This window comes from Pholis gunnellus (assembly GCF_910591455.1).
Source record: "Pholis gunnellus genome assembly, chromosome: 17".
NCBI lineage: Eukaryota > Metazoa > Chordata > Actinopteri > Perciformes > Pholidae > Pholis > Pholis gunnellus.
In genome coordinates this window covers 4824569-4842514 of record NC_136544.1, presented here as the reverse complement: position 1 = coordinate 4842514, position 17946 = coordinate 4824569, and the positions used below count along the sequence as shown (strand labels likewise).

General features: G+C 42.9%; 3 protein-coding genes across 3 annotated transcripts; 1 reads left to right on the top strand and 2 right to left on the bottom strand.

Moving 5' to 3' along the window:
* Positions 1-1407: 1407 nt before the first annotated feature.
* Positions 1408-3939, bottom strand: tmem205 (transmembrane protein 205). The gene is made up of 4 exons (XM_079177050.1): positions 3834-3939; positions 2776-2884; positions 2243-2406; positions 1408-2151 (listed from the first exon to the last, which is right to left on the bottom strand). Exons 1-4 carry the CDS (start codon positions 3852-3854, stop codon positions 1849-1851), a joined length of 597 nt encoding a protein of 198 aa, XP_079033176.1. The 5' UTR covers positions 3855-3939; the 3' UTR covers positions 1408-1848.
* A 691-nt stretch (positions 3940-4630) lies between these two features.
* Positions 4631-6539, top strand: elof1 (elongation factor 1). The gene is made up of 4 exons (XM_079178142.1): positions 4631-4668; positions 5295-5426; positions 5509-5579; positions 5702-6539. The coding sequence occupies exons 2-4, from the start codon at positions 5311-5313 to the stop codon at positions 5764-5766; spliced, it is 252 nt and encodes an 83-aa protein (XP_079034268.1). The 5' UTR covers positions 4631-4668; positions 5295-5310; the 3' UTR covers positions 5767-6539.
* A 2540-nt stretch (positions 6540-9079) lies between these two features.
* On the bottom strand, positions 9080-17520 carry cnn1b (calponin 1, basic, smooth muscle, b). The gene is given in 8 exon segments (XM_079176869.1): positions 9080-9323; positions 10071-10130; positions 10132-10218; positions 10948-11064; positions 11457-11594; positions 12345-12411; positions 12590-12711; positions 17394-17520. Coding segments are annotated over 8 exon segments (894 nt in total). The 5' UTR covers positions 17454-17520; the 3' UTR covers position 9080.
* Between the last annotated feature and the right edge of the window lie 426 nt (positions 17521-17946).

Sequence of the window (17946 nt, the reverse complement as noted above, 5' to 3'; positions counted from 1 at the left end):
AAACCTGACTTAGCAGCTTTATTTGACTAAATAAATGTACCCGATTGAAAAACAGGGTCTGGGTTCTTCAAGGCCACAGTTACCAACGTTCACAGTGTGGTAATTAGTCTGTGGTTATTTATTGTGTGTGTGTTATGGTTATTGTTTGTATCAAACTGAGTGTGTTTTTGATACACATCCGCCACCGAGATCAAACAATTGCAAATGAGGTCCACATTTCCACATCAGAGATGATCGTATAAAGCTGCCTCGGGCTCCCTGACTCATAATTTATGTAACACCCCACTGTGCTGCAGGGCTGCTCTGCGGCGTTACATGGGAGCTCCAAAACCGTGGTCCCTGAAACCAGCAGCTGTCCGTATTGCAGGTTGTGAACCGGTCTCAACTCATCGCGCACACACAAGCTCGTTTCCTTGTGAGGGTCAGGAATGACGGAAGAAGGAGTCACTCAACACTTCCTTTTGTTCCCCCACTTCCTCGTGTTTTACTTTGCACACGTAGAGTTGAGGGGAATTCTTTGACAGTGTGCATTTTTCTTCGCCATCATGGTCGGAGCAAATAATCTACACATTGTATAGAAGTCAAGGAGTTCTTGATACCAACAGTCCTTAAACTTCTCGAGCTATTTCACTGTAAAATCTCCCCCATGCCATGAAATGGATGAGTGGATAAACTTGTTCTTTGGTTAAACCGGGTTTACTTTATTTCCTGATGCCACTGCAGCAGGAAACTTGTCTGTACGGTTAAAGACCGTCCTGAGTTTCAAGATGTTGAGACACTTGGACTAACTTCCTTGTACATTCTACAAACTGACAACAGGATACTGTAACACAAAGTCAGCAAGGTGGAACAGACCGCTTTCAGAGCCAATTGTTCCACACTGCATCTTTATAAACCAGAAAGCAAGAAAAAAATAAATCACATTAAATTATTACTGATGGCAGATAGAGAAACCATCTTTAAAAAGGCCAAGATGAATAAGCACTTGGGGAAAAAACCTCAACTTTCAGTCCCTGCTTATTATACTGAAATGTCTCTATTATGATCCATCAGCGCTGATGTTGTAGCTGCAACAGGGACAGTGCCTCTCTCATCATGTAGCTCTCCATCGAAGCAGTGTTCTCTGCTTTCAAGGCTGGTCCCTCTCAAAAAACCCTGTGCGTCACCGGTAATTACATTAAAACCTTTCCTCTTCTAAATCCAGGAGCTGTCTGTTTGGGCCTGGGTTCTCTCATCAACGTGGATCTATGAGGATAGGAAGGACAGCTTATTTCCAAACCAATCCAACAATAACAATTTTTTTAAAAAGTGTTTGGTTTCAGAGCAGAATGATCATGACAGGTCAAACATGTAGTACAGAATTCAACAAAATAAAAGCAGATGCACATGAAAGAATAATCACATGAGTTGATAAAATTACCATTTATTTTTTATGAAAATATCAGGAAACACACTATTTTACAAATACAAATGCACTAATCTATGCTGCAACATCAGCAACAAACTCTTCTCTGAATACACCTGCGTCCAAACATCGCCCCCTGCTGGGGATGTGAGTAAACTGCCCACACAGTACCTGAGGTATGTGTGTTCTTAACAACATCATGAGCAATATAATCAAACGCTGAAATATATAAATGCATAAAAATACATCGTATATTTTGAGACAGCCGAGTTACTGATTGACTGGATGGAAATAAATGATGGATAAAAGAAAACAACAATGGTGGGTTTTTTATTTTGGGGATGCTAAATAGCAACAAAAGGCATTCTCCCTCATAAAGGAAAGCAAAACTGTGTAATTGGGGCGCTTTTCACTCAAGTTCACTGGATTAAACCTAGCCCTCTCTAAATGGTGGATAAATTCAGAGCCGTGTAGATCAAGTTAGTTGTGGTGCAGATGAACCCTATCAGGTTGCAGAGGCTGGACAAGCCGTGGTAGCGGCCAAACGTGCGCTTGTAGGCCTTGTACTTGGGGTCCTGCTCTCGGAGTTTGGCGTAAGCCTCCTTCTGGCTGCCCAGGCCGATCTGGTCCCCCAGGCTGTGCTCCGTCTCCACCTCCCTCATCTGGAACATCACCTCGGTGGCCGCTGGGCCCAACCACTGGGCGTTCAGGCCCGCCGTGACCAGCGCCACGAAGTACAGGACCATCTGCAACACGGGAAGATGCCGATGATTTACATGCAAATGTGATTTTTTTTCTTTTTTTTTTTAAGTACTTTGAAAAAGTGTTGTATCTGACCTGCACGCTCTCGTGCCAGTCCAGCAGCTCCCGGGGGTGGTACACGGCGTACACGGCCAGGCTGACCCCGCTGCTGCCCAGCAGACAGTAGAAGTACAGAGGGAAGAGCTTGCTCTGCACCAGGCCAAAGGTGTGCCGAGTGACCCGCCGCACCAACGCAAAACCTGCAGCAGACATGGAGATCCAGGACAGGGATCAAAGTTATACCCTCGCGAAGCAGGAATGCTAGGCCTGTCACCACAACTACTTCTGTTGGATCGACATATTCTCACAGAAATAATCGAGAAAAATTATAATATTGTCATTTTTATGACCATTTTATGCCGCTGTTATAATGATAAAATGCAAGCGTAATAAATGCAAGTACACCCTTTTTAAAGAGCAATGAACTTTTGATTCCAACGGTCATGTCCATATATCGTATGACAAGTCCATAACATCACAATGATCAAGTTCATGTTCATATGTATTACAAAGAGTCGATAACAAAATCATCGGCCAGTTGCAGCCATCTCTTGTGTTTGTGCTCTCACCTGCTATGAAGGAGACCCAGACCTGCATACCCCAGGAGAAGGAGAGCACCAGAAGGTGAAGAACTTTGACCAAGTCTGCGGGCTCCCCCTCTGTTGCCATGGTTTCAATCTGCAAAAAACACACACAATACATACACAGTTAGCCTCCGTTAACCCTTCTGTTTAGCTGTCTTTGGCTTTACTTCCTCGCTGGGGGACCACGGACCTCACAGCTGTACGAGTACAAATAGTTATTGCAAATTTAATCTGGTTTTCTTTCCAGACCATATTAAAGCGAATATGTAGAAGAGTATTAAAGTGGCAGCCGTCACTTTAGCGACAAACTGGGCTTGCACATCTGATGATGTCCCACATAGTGATGTCACTTATGTTTGGGGGGGCCAGAGGTCAACGTCCCTGTTAAACCTCTTCGGAACACATGAACAAACTCCAATAACAGAAATCCAAATATTTAAATAGACTTATTTTGGATTTGTTTGGAGGAGTTAGAGCTGCATAAACAGTACTGTCAATCACATATATACTGTACGGCAAATATACATTACCCGGATAAAAACAATTTTACACATATATTTATTTTAGCGTTAGATATGGCAAGACCATACACACACAGACACACACACACACACACACACACACACACACACACTCTAGGACTGGGGCCACTGAGATAAAGGTCTCGTGCCTGCTGCTCCACACATGCAGCAGACCTGATAAGTCTCCAGAATGAGATAACTGTGCACAAGGCAGAGCAGAGAAAAACACATTTTGGAATTCACTAACAATTACATTCATGCCTCTCCACGCATCTCTGAACTCATTTGCATGTGGTGATAAAGGTAAACAGACGAAGGAGAAGCAGCGGACCTCTACTTTCCGCTCACAGCTCACTGTAACACTGTTTCCACCTGGAACTGACCAGCTAACCAGCTGTAGCTTCTGAGCTAAAACACAAGTTTTATGTCGTCCGCAGAGTTGCTCTCTCTAATTAGCATTTCACCACGAGACGTACTCTCACTCTACGACACACACACACACACACACACACCTGCACTTACCTTGCTTTCCGTGTCCTCCATCGGTAACGTTAATTAGCAACGCAAACTGCAAATGAATAACAACACAAGTATGATCCAAGGTTCAGCCGAGCCACTTCCTCTGTCATATCACTATGTCAACAAGCCCCGCCCCTCGCAGCGAGACGGACCAATGGCTTTCTTTGAAAATGAATATTTAAAAACCTTACAGCCGCGCATACATTTGTGGTTGATGTTTAATAATTATAATTATAATAATGAAAATAATAATAAATCTTTGATAAAAAAAGCATTTTCTGAAATTCAAACACTTCAGCACCTCATCAGTTCTTAGCAACAGTTTATTTATCTGCCACAGCGAGAGTATTTCTACTTTAGGAGGTTTCATTAATTTCTGTGACACACACTATCAGACTTATTTAGTTCACTACATTTTAACCTCAAGTTGATGTGGCTCAGACCTTTTATCATTTTTTGGGGGGAGAAACCTTTTATCAGCCAGCTTAACCATGACAAGTCATCACTTTATCTCATTTGTATAATCAATAGAATATTCAAAATGTTCCAGTTATATTACAGTTGCCAGGATAGCTAAATTGAATTTATTTTCATCTATTTATCTCTACTATCTATCTATCTAAAGTTTGGATGTCACGTTTGCACCATCACTAGAGGAGGGAGTTAATTTAGAAGGAGAGACCCGCTATTGGATACTTAACGCTGTCAGTCTCCTACCTCTTAGCCAATCACAACCCGGTCAAATTCCCAACTAACCAATCGGTGGCGGACCCAGAGAGGCGCAGTACCCGGATGAAGTTGAATACACAGAGCATCCTCCGCTGCTGACATCCCTCTGGTAAGACAGTCACACCATTAAACACATGCGAAATAACACAACCCATAACACACGCACTTCAGTTTGACGTTTTACCTTCAAAGTCGTTTATCAAAAGCTTATTTTATTTTTTTATCTCATACGTCTTTACCCACAAGGTAGCATTTGTTAGCGAGTTAGCTTGCTAGCTTGTAGCAGTAGCTAATTGGCGCTTCAGCTCAAGTGTTTTTCTGATCCGGTTTGACGTAAGTTGATTTGTTCGGCTGCGGTTGTAGCTGTAGACTGATAATGTGACCGTAATAAAGCATAAATCAGATTTGACTATGTATATATTAGAGGCAGAGTTATTATCCACGAGGAAAAGGTGAAATGTAGTCACAGGACTGTTAGTTTTGGTCCAGTGATTTTAACGTTACCTGCTTATGAGCCAGGTAAGCAGCCATTGCTGGTTAACAGTGGTGTGTGAGTTATTGTCTTTTAACTAGCTATTACTAGTCTTATCATAATGGCTGCGTGTGTATAGTTCTGTTTAGAAGTGTAGATGCAAAGCAATGGAACCAACACTGTACCTAGTGTGAAAGTATCTGGTGGCTGATGAAAACAAACAATAAATGTATTATTGTACAGTTTTGTTGTTGTTTTTGCAGCCACACAGCATTACAAATGGGGCGCAGGAAGTCAAAGAGGAAGCCACCTCCAAAGAAAAAGATGACTGGCAACCTGGACGTCCAGTTCACGTGCCCGTTTTGTAATCACGAGAAATCCTGCGATGTCAAAATGTGAGTAGACATAAAAGCGCAGACAGAAATAGAGATGTGCACCATGAGCCACATCACTAACATACTAATAACTGTTTTCCAGGGAACGAACCCGCAACACAGGAATTATATCGTGCAGTGTTTGCTTGGAGGAGTTCCAGACTCCGATTACCTGTATCCTTTTTCCATCAATTGTTTTGTGGAATTAAATCACGTATAAAGTCAGGTTTTAAAAGCCGTGGAGCGAGCGGTTTGTTGTTTTTTTTTGGAATGCCCCTTAACCCTGTTCCCATCAGATCTGTCTGAGCCGGTGGATGTTTACAGCGATTGGATCGATGCCTGTGAATCAGCCAATCAATAGTCATGTTTTCCTGTGACTCTCCTCTTCCCTCTAACCTCACTCACTTACACTTCTCCCCTGTGATTGCTCCATTAAATTCAGCCCTGTTCCGCCAGTACAGTGTAGCAAAATCTTACACAAAACTATAGCAGCGTTGTGTTTTTGCATGCGATGCTTGTCAAGTTTGATTTTGCTACAGTGTGGCTTGCCGAGCACACCACGATCCTCTGGCTGGGCCAGAGAGTTGCCATGTTGTTTTGTCTCCGTCACAGTCCTCAGTGTAAACGTTTCCTTTTAATTCAGTTTCTTTAATGTTGTTTTTTGAATGATTAGATCATTGCGTTTTGTCTTTTATTCCGGCGAAATTGTCTTAGAATTTAAATTGAAAATGTAACCGACTGAAATTTCCATCAGTGTTTGACATTCCATGTCCTCCATCGTTATTCTTTGTGTTTATTGATGAAAATCACAATTGTCTCGTCTTTAGGTCGTTGTAATCAGTAGATGATAAAGTGTGTGTTACTTTAGTGGAAGTAGTTTTTCTAGTTTTCACCCCGTCTCTGAACTGCACTGAACCATTTTGTTGGATTCATTTTTTTAGTTTAAACTGTCGAAACTTTTGTTTGTTGGACCAGTGTATATACATACACACACACACACACACACATATATTTGTACCGCTAGATTTTATCATTTTCTGTTTTTTTAAATCACAATCATGTAATTTCACTACTAATACGTATGTATTTCACATCTACCGTGTATTTTTAGGTAATGAGAAAAATAAATCAGAACCATATTTTTTTCAAGTGTTTTTTTATTGCACAATGTCATGTTTAGTGAACGCGTATAGAAATAAAAACAAAAAAAGGTCAAGAGGTTAGCAAAGATGTAACGTTTGAACAATGTTGAAACAAAGCCAACACATCAAAGTGAAATGTTCCGATACATTCACTCAACATTGTTGACATTCGGGATATCAAAGGGAACTAAAAGACTACATTGGATTGAATTTAAAAAAAAGGGAATGTTTCGACGTTTGATGGCTTGTACGAGTGCTTTCCCCCACTAGATGGCACACTGCTACATATCCTCAATCGTGGCTGCAACGCCTTTGTTGCTGAACAATTCAAGAGCTCCAATCTATTGGCCCATTCAGCACATGAACACACACATGAAGCTAATTTAACACCTAATTCTGACAGTAATTGGGAGCCGATACATCCGAAGATTTCACAAAGAAATGCTGAGGTTTTGATGTGAAGCACTCGACTAGGTGCCCGAGACTCCTCTGAAGCTTTTATAAATGCACATTACTGCTTTCTAATGAATCCCGTAACCCTCCGCTAACAGTACATTCAGAGCATTCGGTGGGTTTCAACAGTATGACGCAGAACATTTCAAAAACGAGAATCTCATCTGGATATTTGGCATGATTCACTGAGCAATGATCAGGTAGGTCAGGCACCAGGGTCTACTTTGATATTGACATCAGTGGTGGATGAAGTACTCAGATACTTTACTTGAGTATACCATGAGTGTTAAAATACCCCCGTTACAATTCCAGCATTTGAAATGTAAAGTGCTGCACCGAATGTTTGTTGTTTTTTTACATTTGAAGCTTCTATTGGAGGTTTTCGAATGTCTGCCATATTTCATGACGTCATCACCCTAAATTAAAAAAAACAAAATCTTGAACAAAATCCTCAGTTTGAATAACGTGATTCAGAGGATTAAGTTCTAGGCCTTTTTTTTCTTAAATCACCTTCCTTCAATGAACAGAACTAGTCAGTGTGTGCAGCGAGCGGGTGAGCCAAACGGCAATGTTATTGAAAGCTAAACGGCGACAAATATTAATTAAAGGCCAATATTTAGATGGATAAATGTGTGAATTTGGTAAATAATTACCACCATCTTATTTTTCAATACATCTTGACTTTTGGACTCAACTCCGGAGTGACTGGAAATGATCCTACCACTACAAATAGTATAATTCTAATAATGTTAGTGGAGCCTGTGCAGAAATACCCGACTTAAAACAAAATGAATAGACTTAGAAAAAAAGAATGTTAATTTAGAATTCGAATGTCAACTCTAGGAATGAAGCTTGGAACTGTTGGGTACAGACCTAGAGATGTTACGAAGGGAAAAGTACCTTAAAAATACTCAGTGCAGAAAAATGGCCCCAGTGAGTGTTATTCTACTTATTACATTATTATTATTATTATTATAACCTCATTTGTCAAATTTTATCTTGTAAAGTTACTATAACTGACAAATAAGTGCAGTGGATTAAAAAGTACAAAATAATCATCCGAGTCCATTTCAAATAGAAATACTCAAAGTACCTAAAATTTGTACTTAGCAGAAGTACTTCGTTAAACTCCACCACTGCTTACTAGCGAGGCACAAGGTGAGCGGCACAAAAGCCAAAGAAACAACAGGACAAAGACTACTGGTGACTAAGTTTACCCTAACTTCAAACTATATATATCACAACACCTACCTACTTGCTCTTGTACTTTATCAAAAAGCATCTATTTATTTCCCCTCAAAACCTCCTTTAAAAAGGTGCCCATGCGCAACAAAGCCATATAAATTAGCCCCATAAAAAAAAATAAAAAATGGCGCGGTGGGTCGTATGTGCAGGCTCGTGAACATGACAGCGCGGGTGCTCTCAAAACAAAGCGATGTCCGCACAAAGCTACGAGTCCTCCCGCATCGCCGGCCCTCGGCTCAGTCTGTGGGAAACCGCAGGAGCTTTCCGTGTCGTCCCGAGGTGGACTCCCGGTTCCGGATGGGTCAAAAAAGTTCAATAGCACCAACGTCACTTGTTTTCTTTAAATTCTGCTTCGTCAGTGCTCAAACTGGATTGGAAGGGTAGGGAGGTGAGGCGAGGGGTGTCGACAGTTAAAAAAAAAAAAAATCTCCAATTACAATGAAAGTATAAAAGACTGTAGCAAAAAAACAAATCTATGAATAGCAAAGGTCATTAAATCAGAGTGTTGCTTGGGTATTTCTAGCGGGAACAAAATCCATCAGAGCAACGTGATACGGAGGTTGGCCGCTGCATGAAATCTTTGACGTAAGGTCAGCGCAAACACTATGTTTCCCTTTACTCACGGAAAGACGAACAATACATTCCTAAGAGTAAAAGTACGTTTAGAAAGAAGACGTGGAACGAAGACGACGTCGGTCGGCGTTAAAAATAACAGTCAGGTAGGTTTGGTCGTCACAAAGACAGCTGTGGTTGGTTGTCTGAAGTTAAGCAAAGAGGAGGGAGTGGGGGAGGGGCGGGGGGGGGGGGGGGGGGGGGGGGGGGGGCTGTGGTTGTCTTAGTCAGAGTACTGGTAGCCGTCGAACTCCGCCTCGCTCCCGTTGTCGTAGTGGTCCTCGGTGGGGTTGGTGCAGTACTTGTTGTCGTAGACCTGGCGGGGCAGCCCGTAGGTGGTCATGCCCTGCTGCGAGGCCACTTTGTTGGTGCCCATCTGCAGGGAGATGGTGGTGGTGTCACAGTTCTCCAGATCCAGCTTCTTGTCGAAGATAAGCCTCCTGGTCCCCGGGGCTGTCATGCCGGCCTGCGGGGGGGGGGGGGGGAACGTATACATTACCGTTCATAATTCTGTTATATTGGTGTTTTTCTTCTTAATATTTTTAACAGATGTAAAATAAAAAAAGTATAATTCAGATAACATATGTATTATCTGCATTTGAAATAGTTTGGGCCTCAAAAGAAGGAGAATCCAATGATTCAAACTTCCACTGAGTCGATGTCCCTACAGTGTTGCATGACAGGGGGATTTTTTAATTTGCTTTCCAGTCCAGAAAAGCTATTTAAACCCCAACGGTGCGACTGGACTAAATATTTTTGGGAAGCCCTCTGCACTCTACTCAGTGGTTAGATGGAAGAGGTTTAAACTGGGATTTGATCAGCTGACCTTCTATTGCTATTGTGAAGTTTGAAGAAGAGCTTTGCTAAAGCTACACACCTGCTAATATTCCGGCTTGTTGTAAGATAAATTATTGTGCATTAGACACTAAAACAGGAACCGGTTCTTATTTAAAGCCGCACATGTTGATGTTAAGCTTCCAGTTTCTTTTACCAATGACTGCTGATTTCTTCTATTCTCATTCAACGGTGGCTCAGAGGGATCTTTGCCTTTTTTGTGCCCTTTGAATTATCATTTAGACTCATCTCTGCTAATTACACTTTGCTTGCACTCCCAATCGCACCACAGCGTGCGTCCAGGTGTTGTTTTTATGGGATGTGTTGACAACAACAAAGTATAGAATAACAGAAGCCTCGCCCTTTAACATCAACTCACCTGGCTGGCTCCCTTGTTGGTGCCCATCTGTAGGCTGATGGTAGATTGGTCCAAAGGGGGTGTCCATGGCCATCTTGGAGTCATACAGGTGGCGCCGTGTGCCGTAGGAGGTCATGCCCTTCTGGCTGGCGAACTGGTTGGTGCCCATCTGGAGACGGAGCGAAACGCAGCGAGTTACAGAGCTGCAGACGCACAATGTTTAGGCCCCAACCCAACGTCCCGCCCCCCCCCCCCCCCCCCCCCCCTTAAACCTTGAACCCCCTTCAGGGACTCTTCTGACGTCACATGGTAAACGGTTGAGTGTGAGAGACTGCGAGGGATTGAAATGGTGTAAATACGAATGGGACGGCACTTTGCTGTAACAAATCACGTACCACATATTTCTGGGCATGTATTTTATATTCTTCACTCCCTGATTTGAACGTCTTCCAGGCTCACGAGATGAGGTCATTGTCAAATAGTCCATTCACTCGTTTTTGTCAAAAAAGCTTCAATAACAAAATGAAAAGTGACAGTTTATGAATAAACCAGCGCTGTAATACAGTTTCCTCTTGTATTCCTCGGCTGTTATGTGTTTTTATGTTACCATCTTTAATCCTCAATGTTTTTGTGTAACTGTAATATTCCAGGCTCAACTCCCATGTGCCTTTTTGTGGCAAAACTTCCCATGAGTGTTATTGTTCCACATGCAGGGCGGGTAAGAGAAGACTCAATTCTGTGAAGATATATTCAGCACGAAGTCCAGCAGCGGGTACAATACGAACCCACTTGGCCAGCAGAGCATCTCTGGACACACGTGCGCCTACAACCCCGTGAGAAAGCGTGGTCGTAAAAAGTAGTGGATTCCAGGTTCATTTATCATTTCCGCCGCGCTGACCTGCAGGCCGATGATGTTGCGTCCCTCCTTGAGCTTCTCCGGAGCGAAGCGCCGCTGCTGCTTCTCGGCGTACTTCACTCCCAAGTCGTACTTGGAGTGGAAACCTTTGGACTTGGCCTGAGAGAGAAAGAGAAAGAGAGAGAGAGAGAGAGGTGGCAGAGACGGAAGGGAAAACAGTGGTAATAAGAGTGCATTCTTCGTACCCATATTGTTTTTATTATTATTCTGCCGTGGCCATATTGTAGTCCTAGTGTACGCAGCACAAAGCACTCACACAGGTAGGCTGGTGGCTGCAACATGTATGTGATTATCAGGATATACTTCTGTGCATCATTGTTAATACTCATGGGTTTTTTTAGGCTATAAATTAGAAAACAATTACTCTCGTGTTTGTTGATTGCACCCAATTCTCCCATTCAGTAACGTTCAGATTGTGAGTAAAGCACCAACATCAGTCTCTCCTACAACAGATGGAGAGTGTGAGTGTGTGTGTGTGAGTGTGTCCTCACCATTCCAGCCAGAGCGATGAGCGTGCTCTGGACCTGAGTGTGGTTGACATTTTCAAACAGATCATTGGCCTCGAAGATGTCATCTGGCCTCAGGCCGTACGCTGTGATCGCGCGGACAAAGTTCCCTATGTTTTCCAGCTGGAGGAAAAAGAAAAGAACGGAGCGAGTTGAGAAGAGCGTCTATTTTGACATCTGACGTAAAGTCCTGAGCGGAGCTGCACCGATACCGATACCGAATATCTGCCCGATACCGACTCAAATAGCCGGATCTGGTACGGGACACCGTTCGGTACATCTTTATCTGTGGATTTATTAGTTACATTTTGTTTTACAAAGTAAGGAAAAAGCAATGTTTACGTCAAGCCTGGTGTTGCCTTACACAGAAAAGAATGATCCCAGTCGCTTCCACAAAATGAGGCACGCAGCTTGTTAATTAAACGTTGGTATCGGCCGAGGTATGGAGATCTGTATCGGGACTGAAATTGGTCGACTGAATAGTTTGACATTGAGGGAAATATTTCTATTTGCTTTCTCGTACAGAGTTGGATAGAGAAAATCAATTCCAATTTCACATCCGTATGGTAAATATGAGCCGGTTAGCTTAGCTTGGACAGAGCCAGGCTACCTTTCCCCCCCCCCCCCCATTTGTGCGTTGCACCTTAGGATTATTGACTCTGTCTGACTATGTGTGCTTTCCTTTGTTCATTATCAAGTGTTAATATCACAGGGGGAATTTTTGGAGAGCTTGTTTTTAGTTGAGATTTGCATCATTTGATACTGCGGCTAGTTTAACTAAGTTCCACATGTTCTGGAGAAGGACTCGGACTTTGAGACTCACAGAACAAAAACAGCTTCTTTTGTTTTCCTCCCATAGAGCTGATGCATTACCTGGTGCCAGTTTTGAGTGGAGCTGCTGACCTTCCTCACAGAACCCGGATGGAGCACATTAATGAGTCTACAAAGAAAGAGACACAAAGTTCAAGGAAGTTACATTTTTAAGAAGCAACCTCTAATAATAATAATAATAATAATAATAATAATAATAATAATAATAATAGTATCAGTATTATTAAAAAGGTTGATTTAATGTTCCGGTGCTACAAGCATCCTTCTCATTGTTTCCATTCACTCACTCGCACAACAGGACCCCGTCCTTCAGACTCTCCATGAAGCCGTCCCCTATCCTCTTGCCCGTCACATCCTCAATCCACAGCCTCAGCTCCTCTTCCTTCTGGTGGTCGTACTTCCCTGCAAGCTGGGGGAGGGGGGGGTCAGAGGTCAAACATGAGGTTGAACTTTTGTGTTTTATGTTCAGTTTTGTTTCAAAACGACAGCTGACTTCAGCCGATCGGACTCTCCATGACCTTGTAGTCGCCCTAGCGAACTTCTTGAGCAACAGAAAACCGATGAATTAAAAAAAAGAATAAAAGGATGATGCAGGATTCGCCACTTTTAACTCTTGCGGAAGAATAAAAAGTATCAATGTGGGCATCGAACCGTGTCAAATATTGTCCAGTGGAAGATCCTTTCCATTCCATCTTTGAAACGTGGCATGTTTTTAATTAAACGGTAACAATTTCTTTTACAAAACTGTTTATCATTTCCGTGTAATTTTCAAAAATGTCCTGAAAAGAAAGAACTATGAAATTCATCCTCAAATATAGGGAAACATACAGCAGGAATCTACTAAAAAGCTCTATTAAAACAAAAGTAAATATTTATTAATTAGTCTATATTTTGTTCTCCGGTACACACACAAAAAGACTTACAGGTAGCAGTTAATTGGAATTAAATAATTAACCAATTGGAAATTGTTTAATTTCCCCTATAACTGGTAACAAATCAATTAGTTATTTCCAGAAAATATACACAAATATACACATAAAATATGTCGTTACCCTTTTCATAATGATTGGGGAAAATACGGTGAAATTCTATGGAGGGGTGGTGCAATAGTAGTAGAAGGTAGAGAACAAAAGATACACGCACACTGAAAGCTATACTTCAGTTTAATACAACACATATTTCATGGCCAGGTTTTCGGGAACTAAAAATAACCCCGGGCTTGGTTTCACACACTTTTCTCATAAGAGACGGCACAATCCTAATCTGTGCCATCTTTGAAAGTCTTACTGTATAATAAAGAAATACCTTGAGATGAAGCGTACTAAAGGAACAGGGGGGGGGGGGATTCAAAAGCCCCGTGGACATTCCTGCATGGAGAAACGCGCCGGCCGCTCTCTCTTCTCTCCATGCATTTCCTTATTGGCACAAACGTGTTGCCCCCTAATACTTTGAATTCTGGCATGGGGTTTCAAGGCTGCTTGAGCACTGCAAGCACACACACACACACACACACACACACACCCTTGTCCCCTTCTCCTGAATGTTCTGCCGATAAGTCTTCACAGTCTGGGATCGGCAGCCAACACAAACAAGTATTTCTAAAGCAGCAGGGATCGCGGAGCTTCCAGGCCATCACACCAAACTTGGGAGGAACAGTTTCCCCCCCGAAAAACACTCCTCCCTCTCCCTCTGACCGACTTGTCTCCCCCGATCAGCCCGGCTCATATTTCTCCCTCTCTCTCCCCCTCTCTCTCCCTCTCTCCCACTAGGTTTTCCACAATCTGCCCTTTTACAGCAAGTCGAGTGCTCAAACAAACCCAGGTCTGATAGAGAGACAGGAAGGGATCGACAGGTCCTCAGCTGGAATTAACCGCGGTGTTGTTGTTGTTGTTGTTGTTGTTGTTGTTGGATTCTGAGATTAAAAAAGCCATATTCATTCATAGTGTAGAAATATCAAGAAGTATCAAACGGAAATCCTCAATAAAGTGTTTGAGTACCTCAAAATTGTACTTCAGTACAGTACTTGTGTATTTGTTCAATCTTAAGTCTGCACTGAAGTCATGACCTTGTTTATTCGCTCTTTCAAGCAATTCTTTCCTTCTTCAAGTCAAAATTCTGCAGATTTTTGACTGTATTCTAATTATACGAAGTTATTGTGCATCCGTTTGTGTGTAGACGACATTTCACATGTGAAAGGTTTGGCTTCATAAACCGTTGCATTATCTATAATTCTTTGAGTGAGGTATGGAAGAAAAGGGGTCGTTTTTGTGAGCGAAACTCAACACTAAGACAAACACTTTTTAACGTTACTCCGACCTAAAACAAAACTATGACACTTTTTTGCGTAAACAAAGTGTGACAGTAGCACAAGAAAGCTACTCGTCTCTGACCGAGAGTTTGCTTACTAACAAGGTTCTTTGCACAGATTTGTCTGTGTAACAGTAGAGAAAGTAAGAGAATACTCATAAAGTCAGTGATTTCCCTCAGTGATGTCATGCAATGTCACTTACACAGGCATATCTAAAGATAGCAGAGATTAGCTAGCATTAGCCACCATAGACCGCTGGTCACACCCACAGACTGTCTAAAAGAAGAGGACGTAGACATGGTGACGTCACTCGTTGGTTTGTGGCCTTGAGTTCAGCGATTTGGTCGTCGCCATCTTGGCTTTTTTTGCAACTTGTGAACAGAAGTGACCATATTTGGACTGAGGAGGAGTGATGGGAGAGACGCCGTTTACGGCTCTGGTAGACCTGTCAATCACAAGGTAGCCCCGCCCTAAAGCATAGGCAACAGCATGCTGTATTGAAGAAGACTTGGAACTAGAGATTGAGACCATAAACTCATGTTTACAATGTTTACTGAGGGAATAAATCAAGAGAGAAGTAGAGTCATTTTCTCATAGACTTCTATACAATCAGACGTCTTTTTGCAACCAGAGGAGTCGCCCCCTGCTGGTCATTAGAGAGAATGCAAGTAACAGCACTTCATTGGCGTCACTGGTCACACCAGACTATGGCTGTAGCAGCAAAACACCTGAGTGCACTGAGTAATGGTGGATTATTAATTCATTTTTAACTTTTAGAGGTTACATAGCCGGTCCACACAGCCTATGCTGAGTCTCAGGGGGCCATTTGAACTACTGCATATTACCATGTGGGGTCCACCGCAGAGTAGAGGGTAAATATATTATCTACCGGTCTGGCTGTTTAAAACCGATAAACAGAAATCCCTTCATACTCAAACAAAGACACAGTCTGACATCGCGTCTCCGCTACGTAGTGGATCCACTGTGCGAGCCGCTGACACGGCTTCGTCTGCGCCTTCCATCCCCTGTGCACCTGCGTTCTGTCAGGGCAGTGTTTTGTCATTCCAGACTGCGATGTAAACTGTTTAGAGAAGGGACACTTTCTCCATCTCCAAGTGCAGAACCCGGTCGGTCCTTAAAAGGCCATTAGATCACGCCGACGTACCCGTCAAGTCTTTTCTGCTGCGTCGTCTCTAATGTCACGCTGATGGAAATTACCATCCCTGAATGAACCCACGAAGGCTCAAACGAAACATTTAATTCCCTCGCCTACTCTTACAGGAAATGCTTCTTCCTCTTGCCCTTGTGTGTATAATCGACTTGTGGGGGGGAAAAAAGGCAGCAAAACAGCCACGCACCGGCGGCAAAAAAACACCAATTGGGACGGAGAGCCCGCTGAGTGCTGAATGGCAGTAATGACAGGAATGTGGGCTTCACAGAGTGCAGTGCACCGCCATGTGTGTGTGTGTGTGTGTGTGTGGGGGGGGACTGAAAGCCCCGATGAGAGACGGCACTATGCAGGGAAGAGACGACATCCCTCCAGGACAATAACAATAACAATGATGGTGGTGATGATGATGATGATGATCTGGGAGTTGGAACGCTGACCTTTCTCATCCTGAGCAGGCTGTCGGCAGCTCTGACTCATCTCACTGCACAGAGTCACTGCTGTCACGACACAGAGAAATCACTGCATTATGTTGACAATGGCTGTATTGACACTTCCTGTCAGGACGGCGACAGCGTGAATGCTGGGAAATATACGGCTGGCACGACACCATGCAGGGATGGGATGCAACTATAAAGTATTTATTAATCAAGTCATCAAGTCCAAATCTGAGGTACTTCTATTGATGCCAGGTCACTGCGATTCAGAGGGACACACTGTACTTCACTGTAGTACTTTACGGATTGATACTTAACGTATGAACATATTATTCGACGCATTATACAGTTTAAATTAGCTCCAATTGGACTCCCGAATATACATGAAGAATGAAGAACATCTTCATTCATCAAAAGATAATAATCTAACATTATAATATACAGCAATTTAACACGGACCTGAGCAATATTTCTCCAGTTTTCTTGAAGTAACATTTTGGACGCAGGCCTTTTACTAGTATTTTGACATTGTGGTACAACTACATTTTCTTGAGTAAAAGGAATATCTGAGCGCGTCTTGACCCCATGTCACTCACTCACATTATTATTCATTCACTCATATAAGCCAACATTATGTCCCTTTAAATCATTAACAAACACAGAGCTCGTGCAGTACAAGTCTGCCATAATCACACAAATGATTTGGCCACCGAGACTCACTTTCAGCTCCAAAACAATCGCTCCCCTCACTGTGTGAGCTACTATCAAAGTGTTTGGAGCCAAGCACACTGGAATGAGGGGAGAAATACATCACAAGCCATTTTTAATATCTGATTTAAGGGTAACAGTTACAACCACTCAGCATGCTTTCATGTCCTTTCTAACCCGTTAAGCTAAAGAGGCACGAGCCAACATGAACTAGCACACACCGAAGCTTTCATCACACCACCTCCATATAAGGACTTCAGTGTGTCCTAGCAACTTGCCACCTGCCCACCTTCATCTTTAATTTCGTAATAATTTAGGAACAAGTTAAAACAAATGAGTGTGTGCGTCATCGTTGACCCTTGACCTCAACGTTACTTGGGGGGACTCGACGCTCCAGCTGCAACGCGTCTATATTCGGTACAAAAATAATATTACACGTCATAGAAAATGTGAAATGGAAGTGAACCTACCTTACTCTTGACCTCGGCAGAGAGACCGAAGGCAGGTCCGCTCCTGAAGTGTGTTGTCATCCTGTTAGTCTCGTGTATTTACAGTGGAGCCGAGGAGGCGCTTTAAAAATGGAGAAGCGGGTTTACAACTCTCTGTCCGAGGCGGTGGTGGTGTACACAAGTCCGTGGGTATCTTTATTTATTTCAAAAATAAAAAAAATAATAATAAGTGTTCCCCGCGGCGAGTGCAATGGGACCTGCTCGTGAGGCTTTTAAGAGATAACTTTCCGACACTTTTCTGAATCTTTTTTAAACTCTTCCCATGTGTGCGCTCTCTGATTGGCCCGGGCCCCCGGTCCAATCCGGACGCAGCCTTCTCTTTTTCTCTGACGGGCGGGGGAGCGAGGGGGTGTGTGGGATGTGATGTCACCGCCCGGGTATTAGATTTAATCAGTGTCAGTTTTTCCATCTTCACTCGGGCCGGTCGGGGATGCTTTTCACCGGGGTTCAGATGCACTTTGCTAAAGTGATGTCATTGATATGTTCAGCTGGATCTCGGTCATGGCCTCGAAAC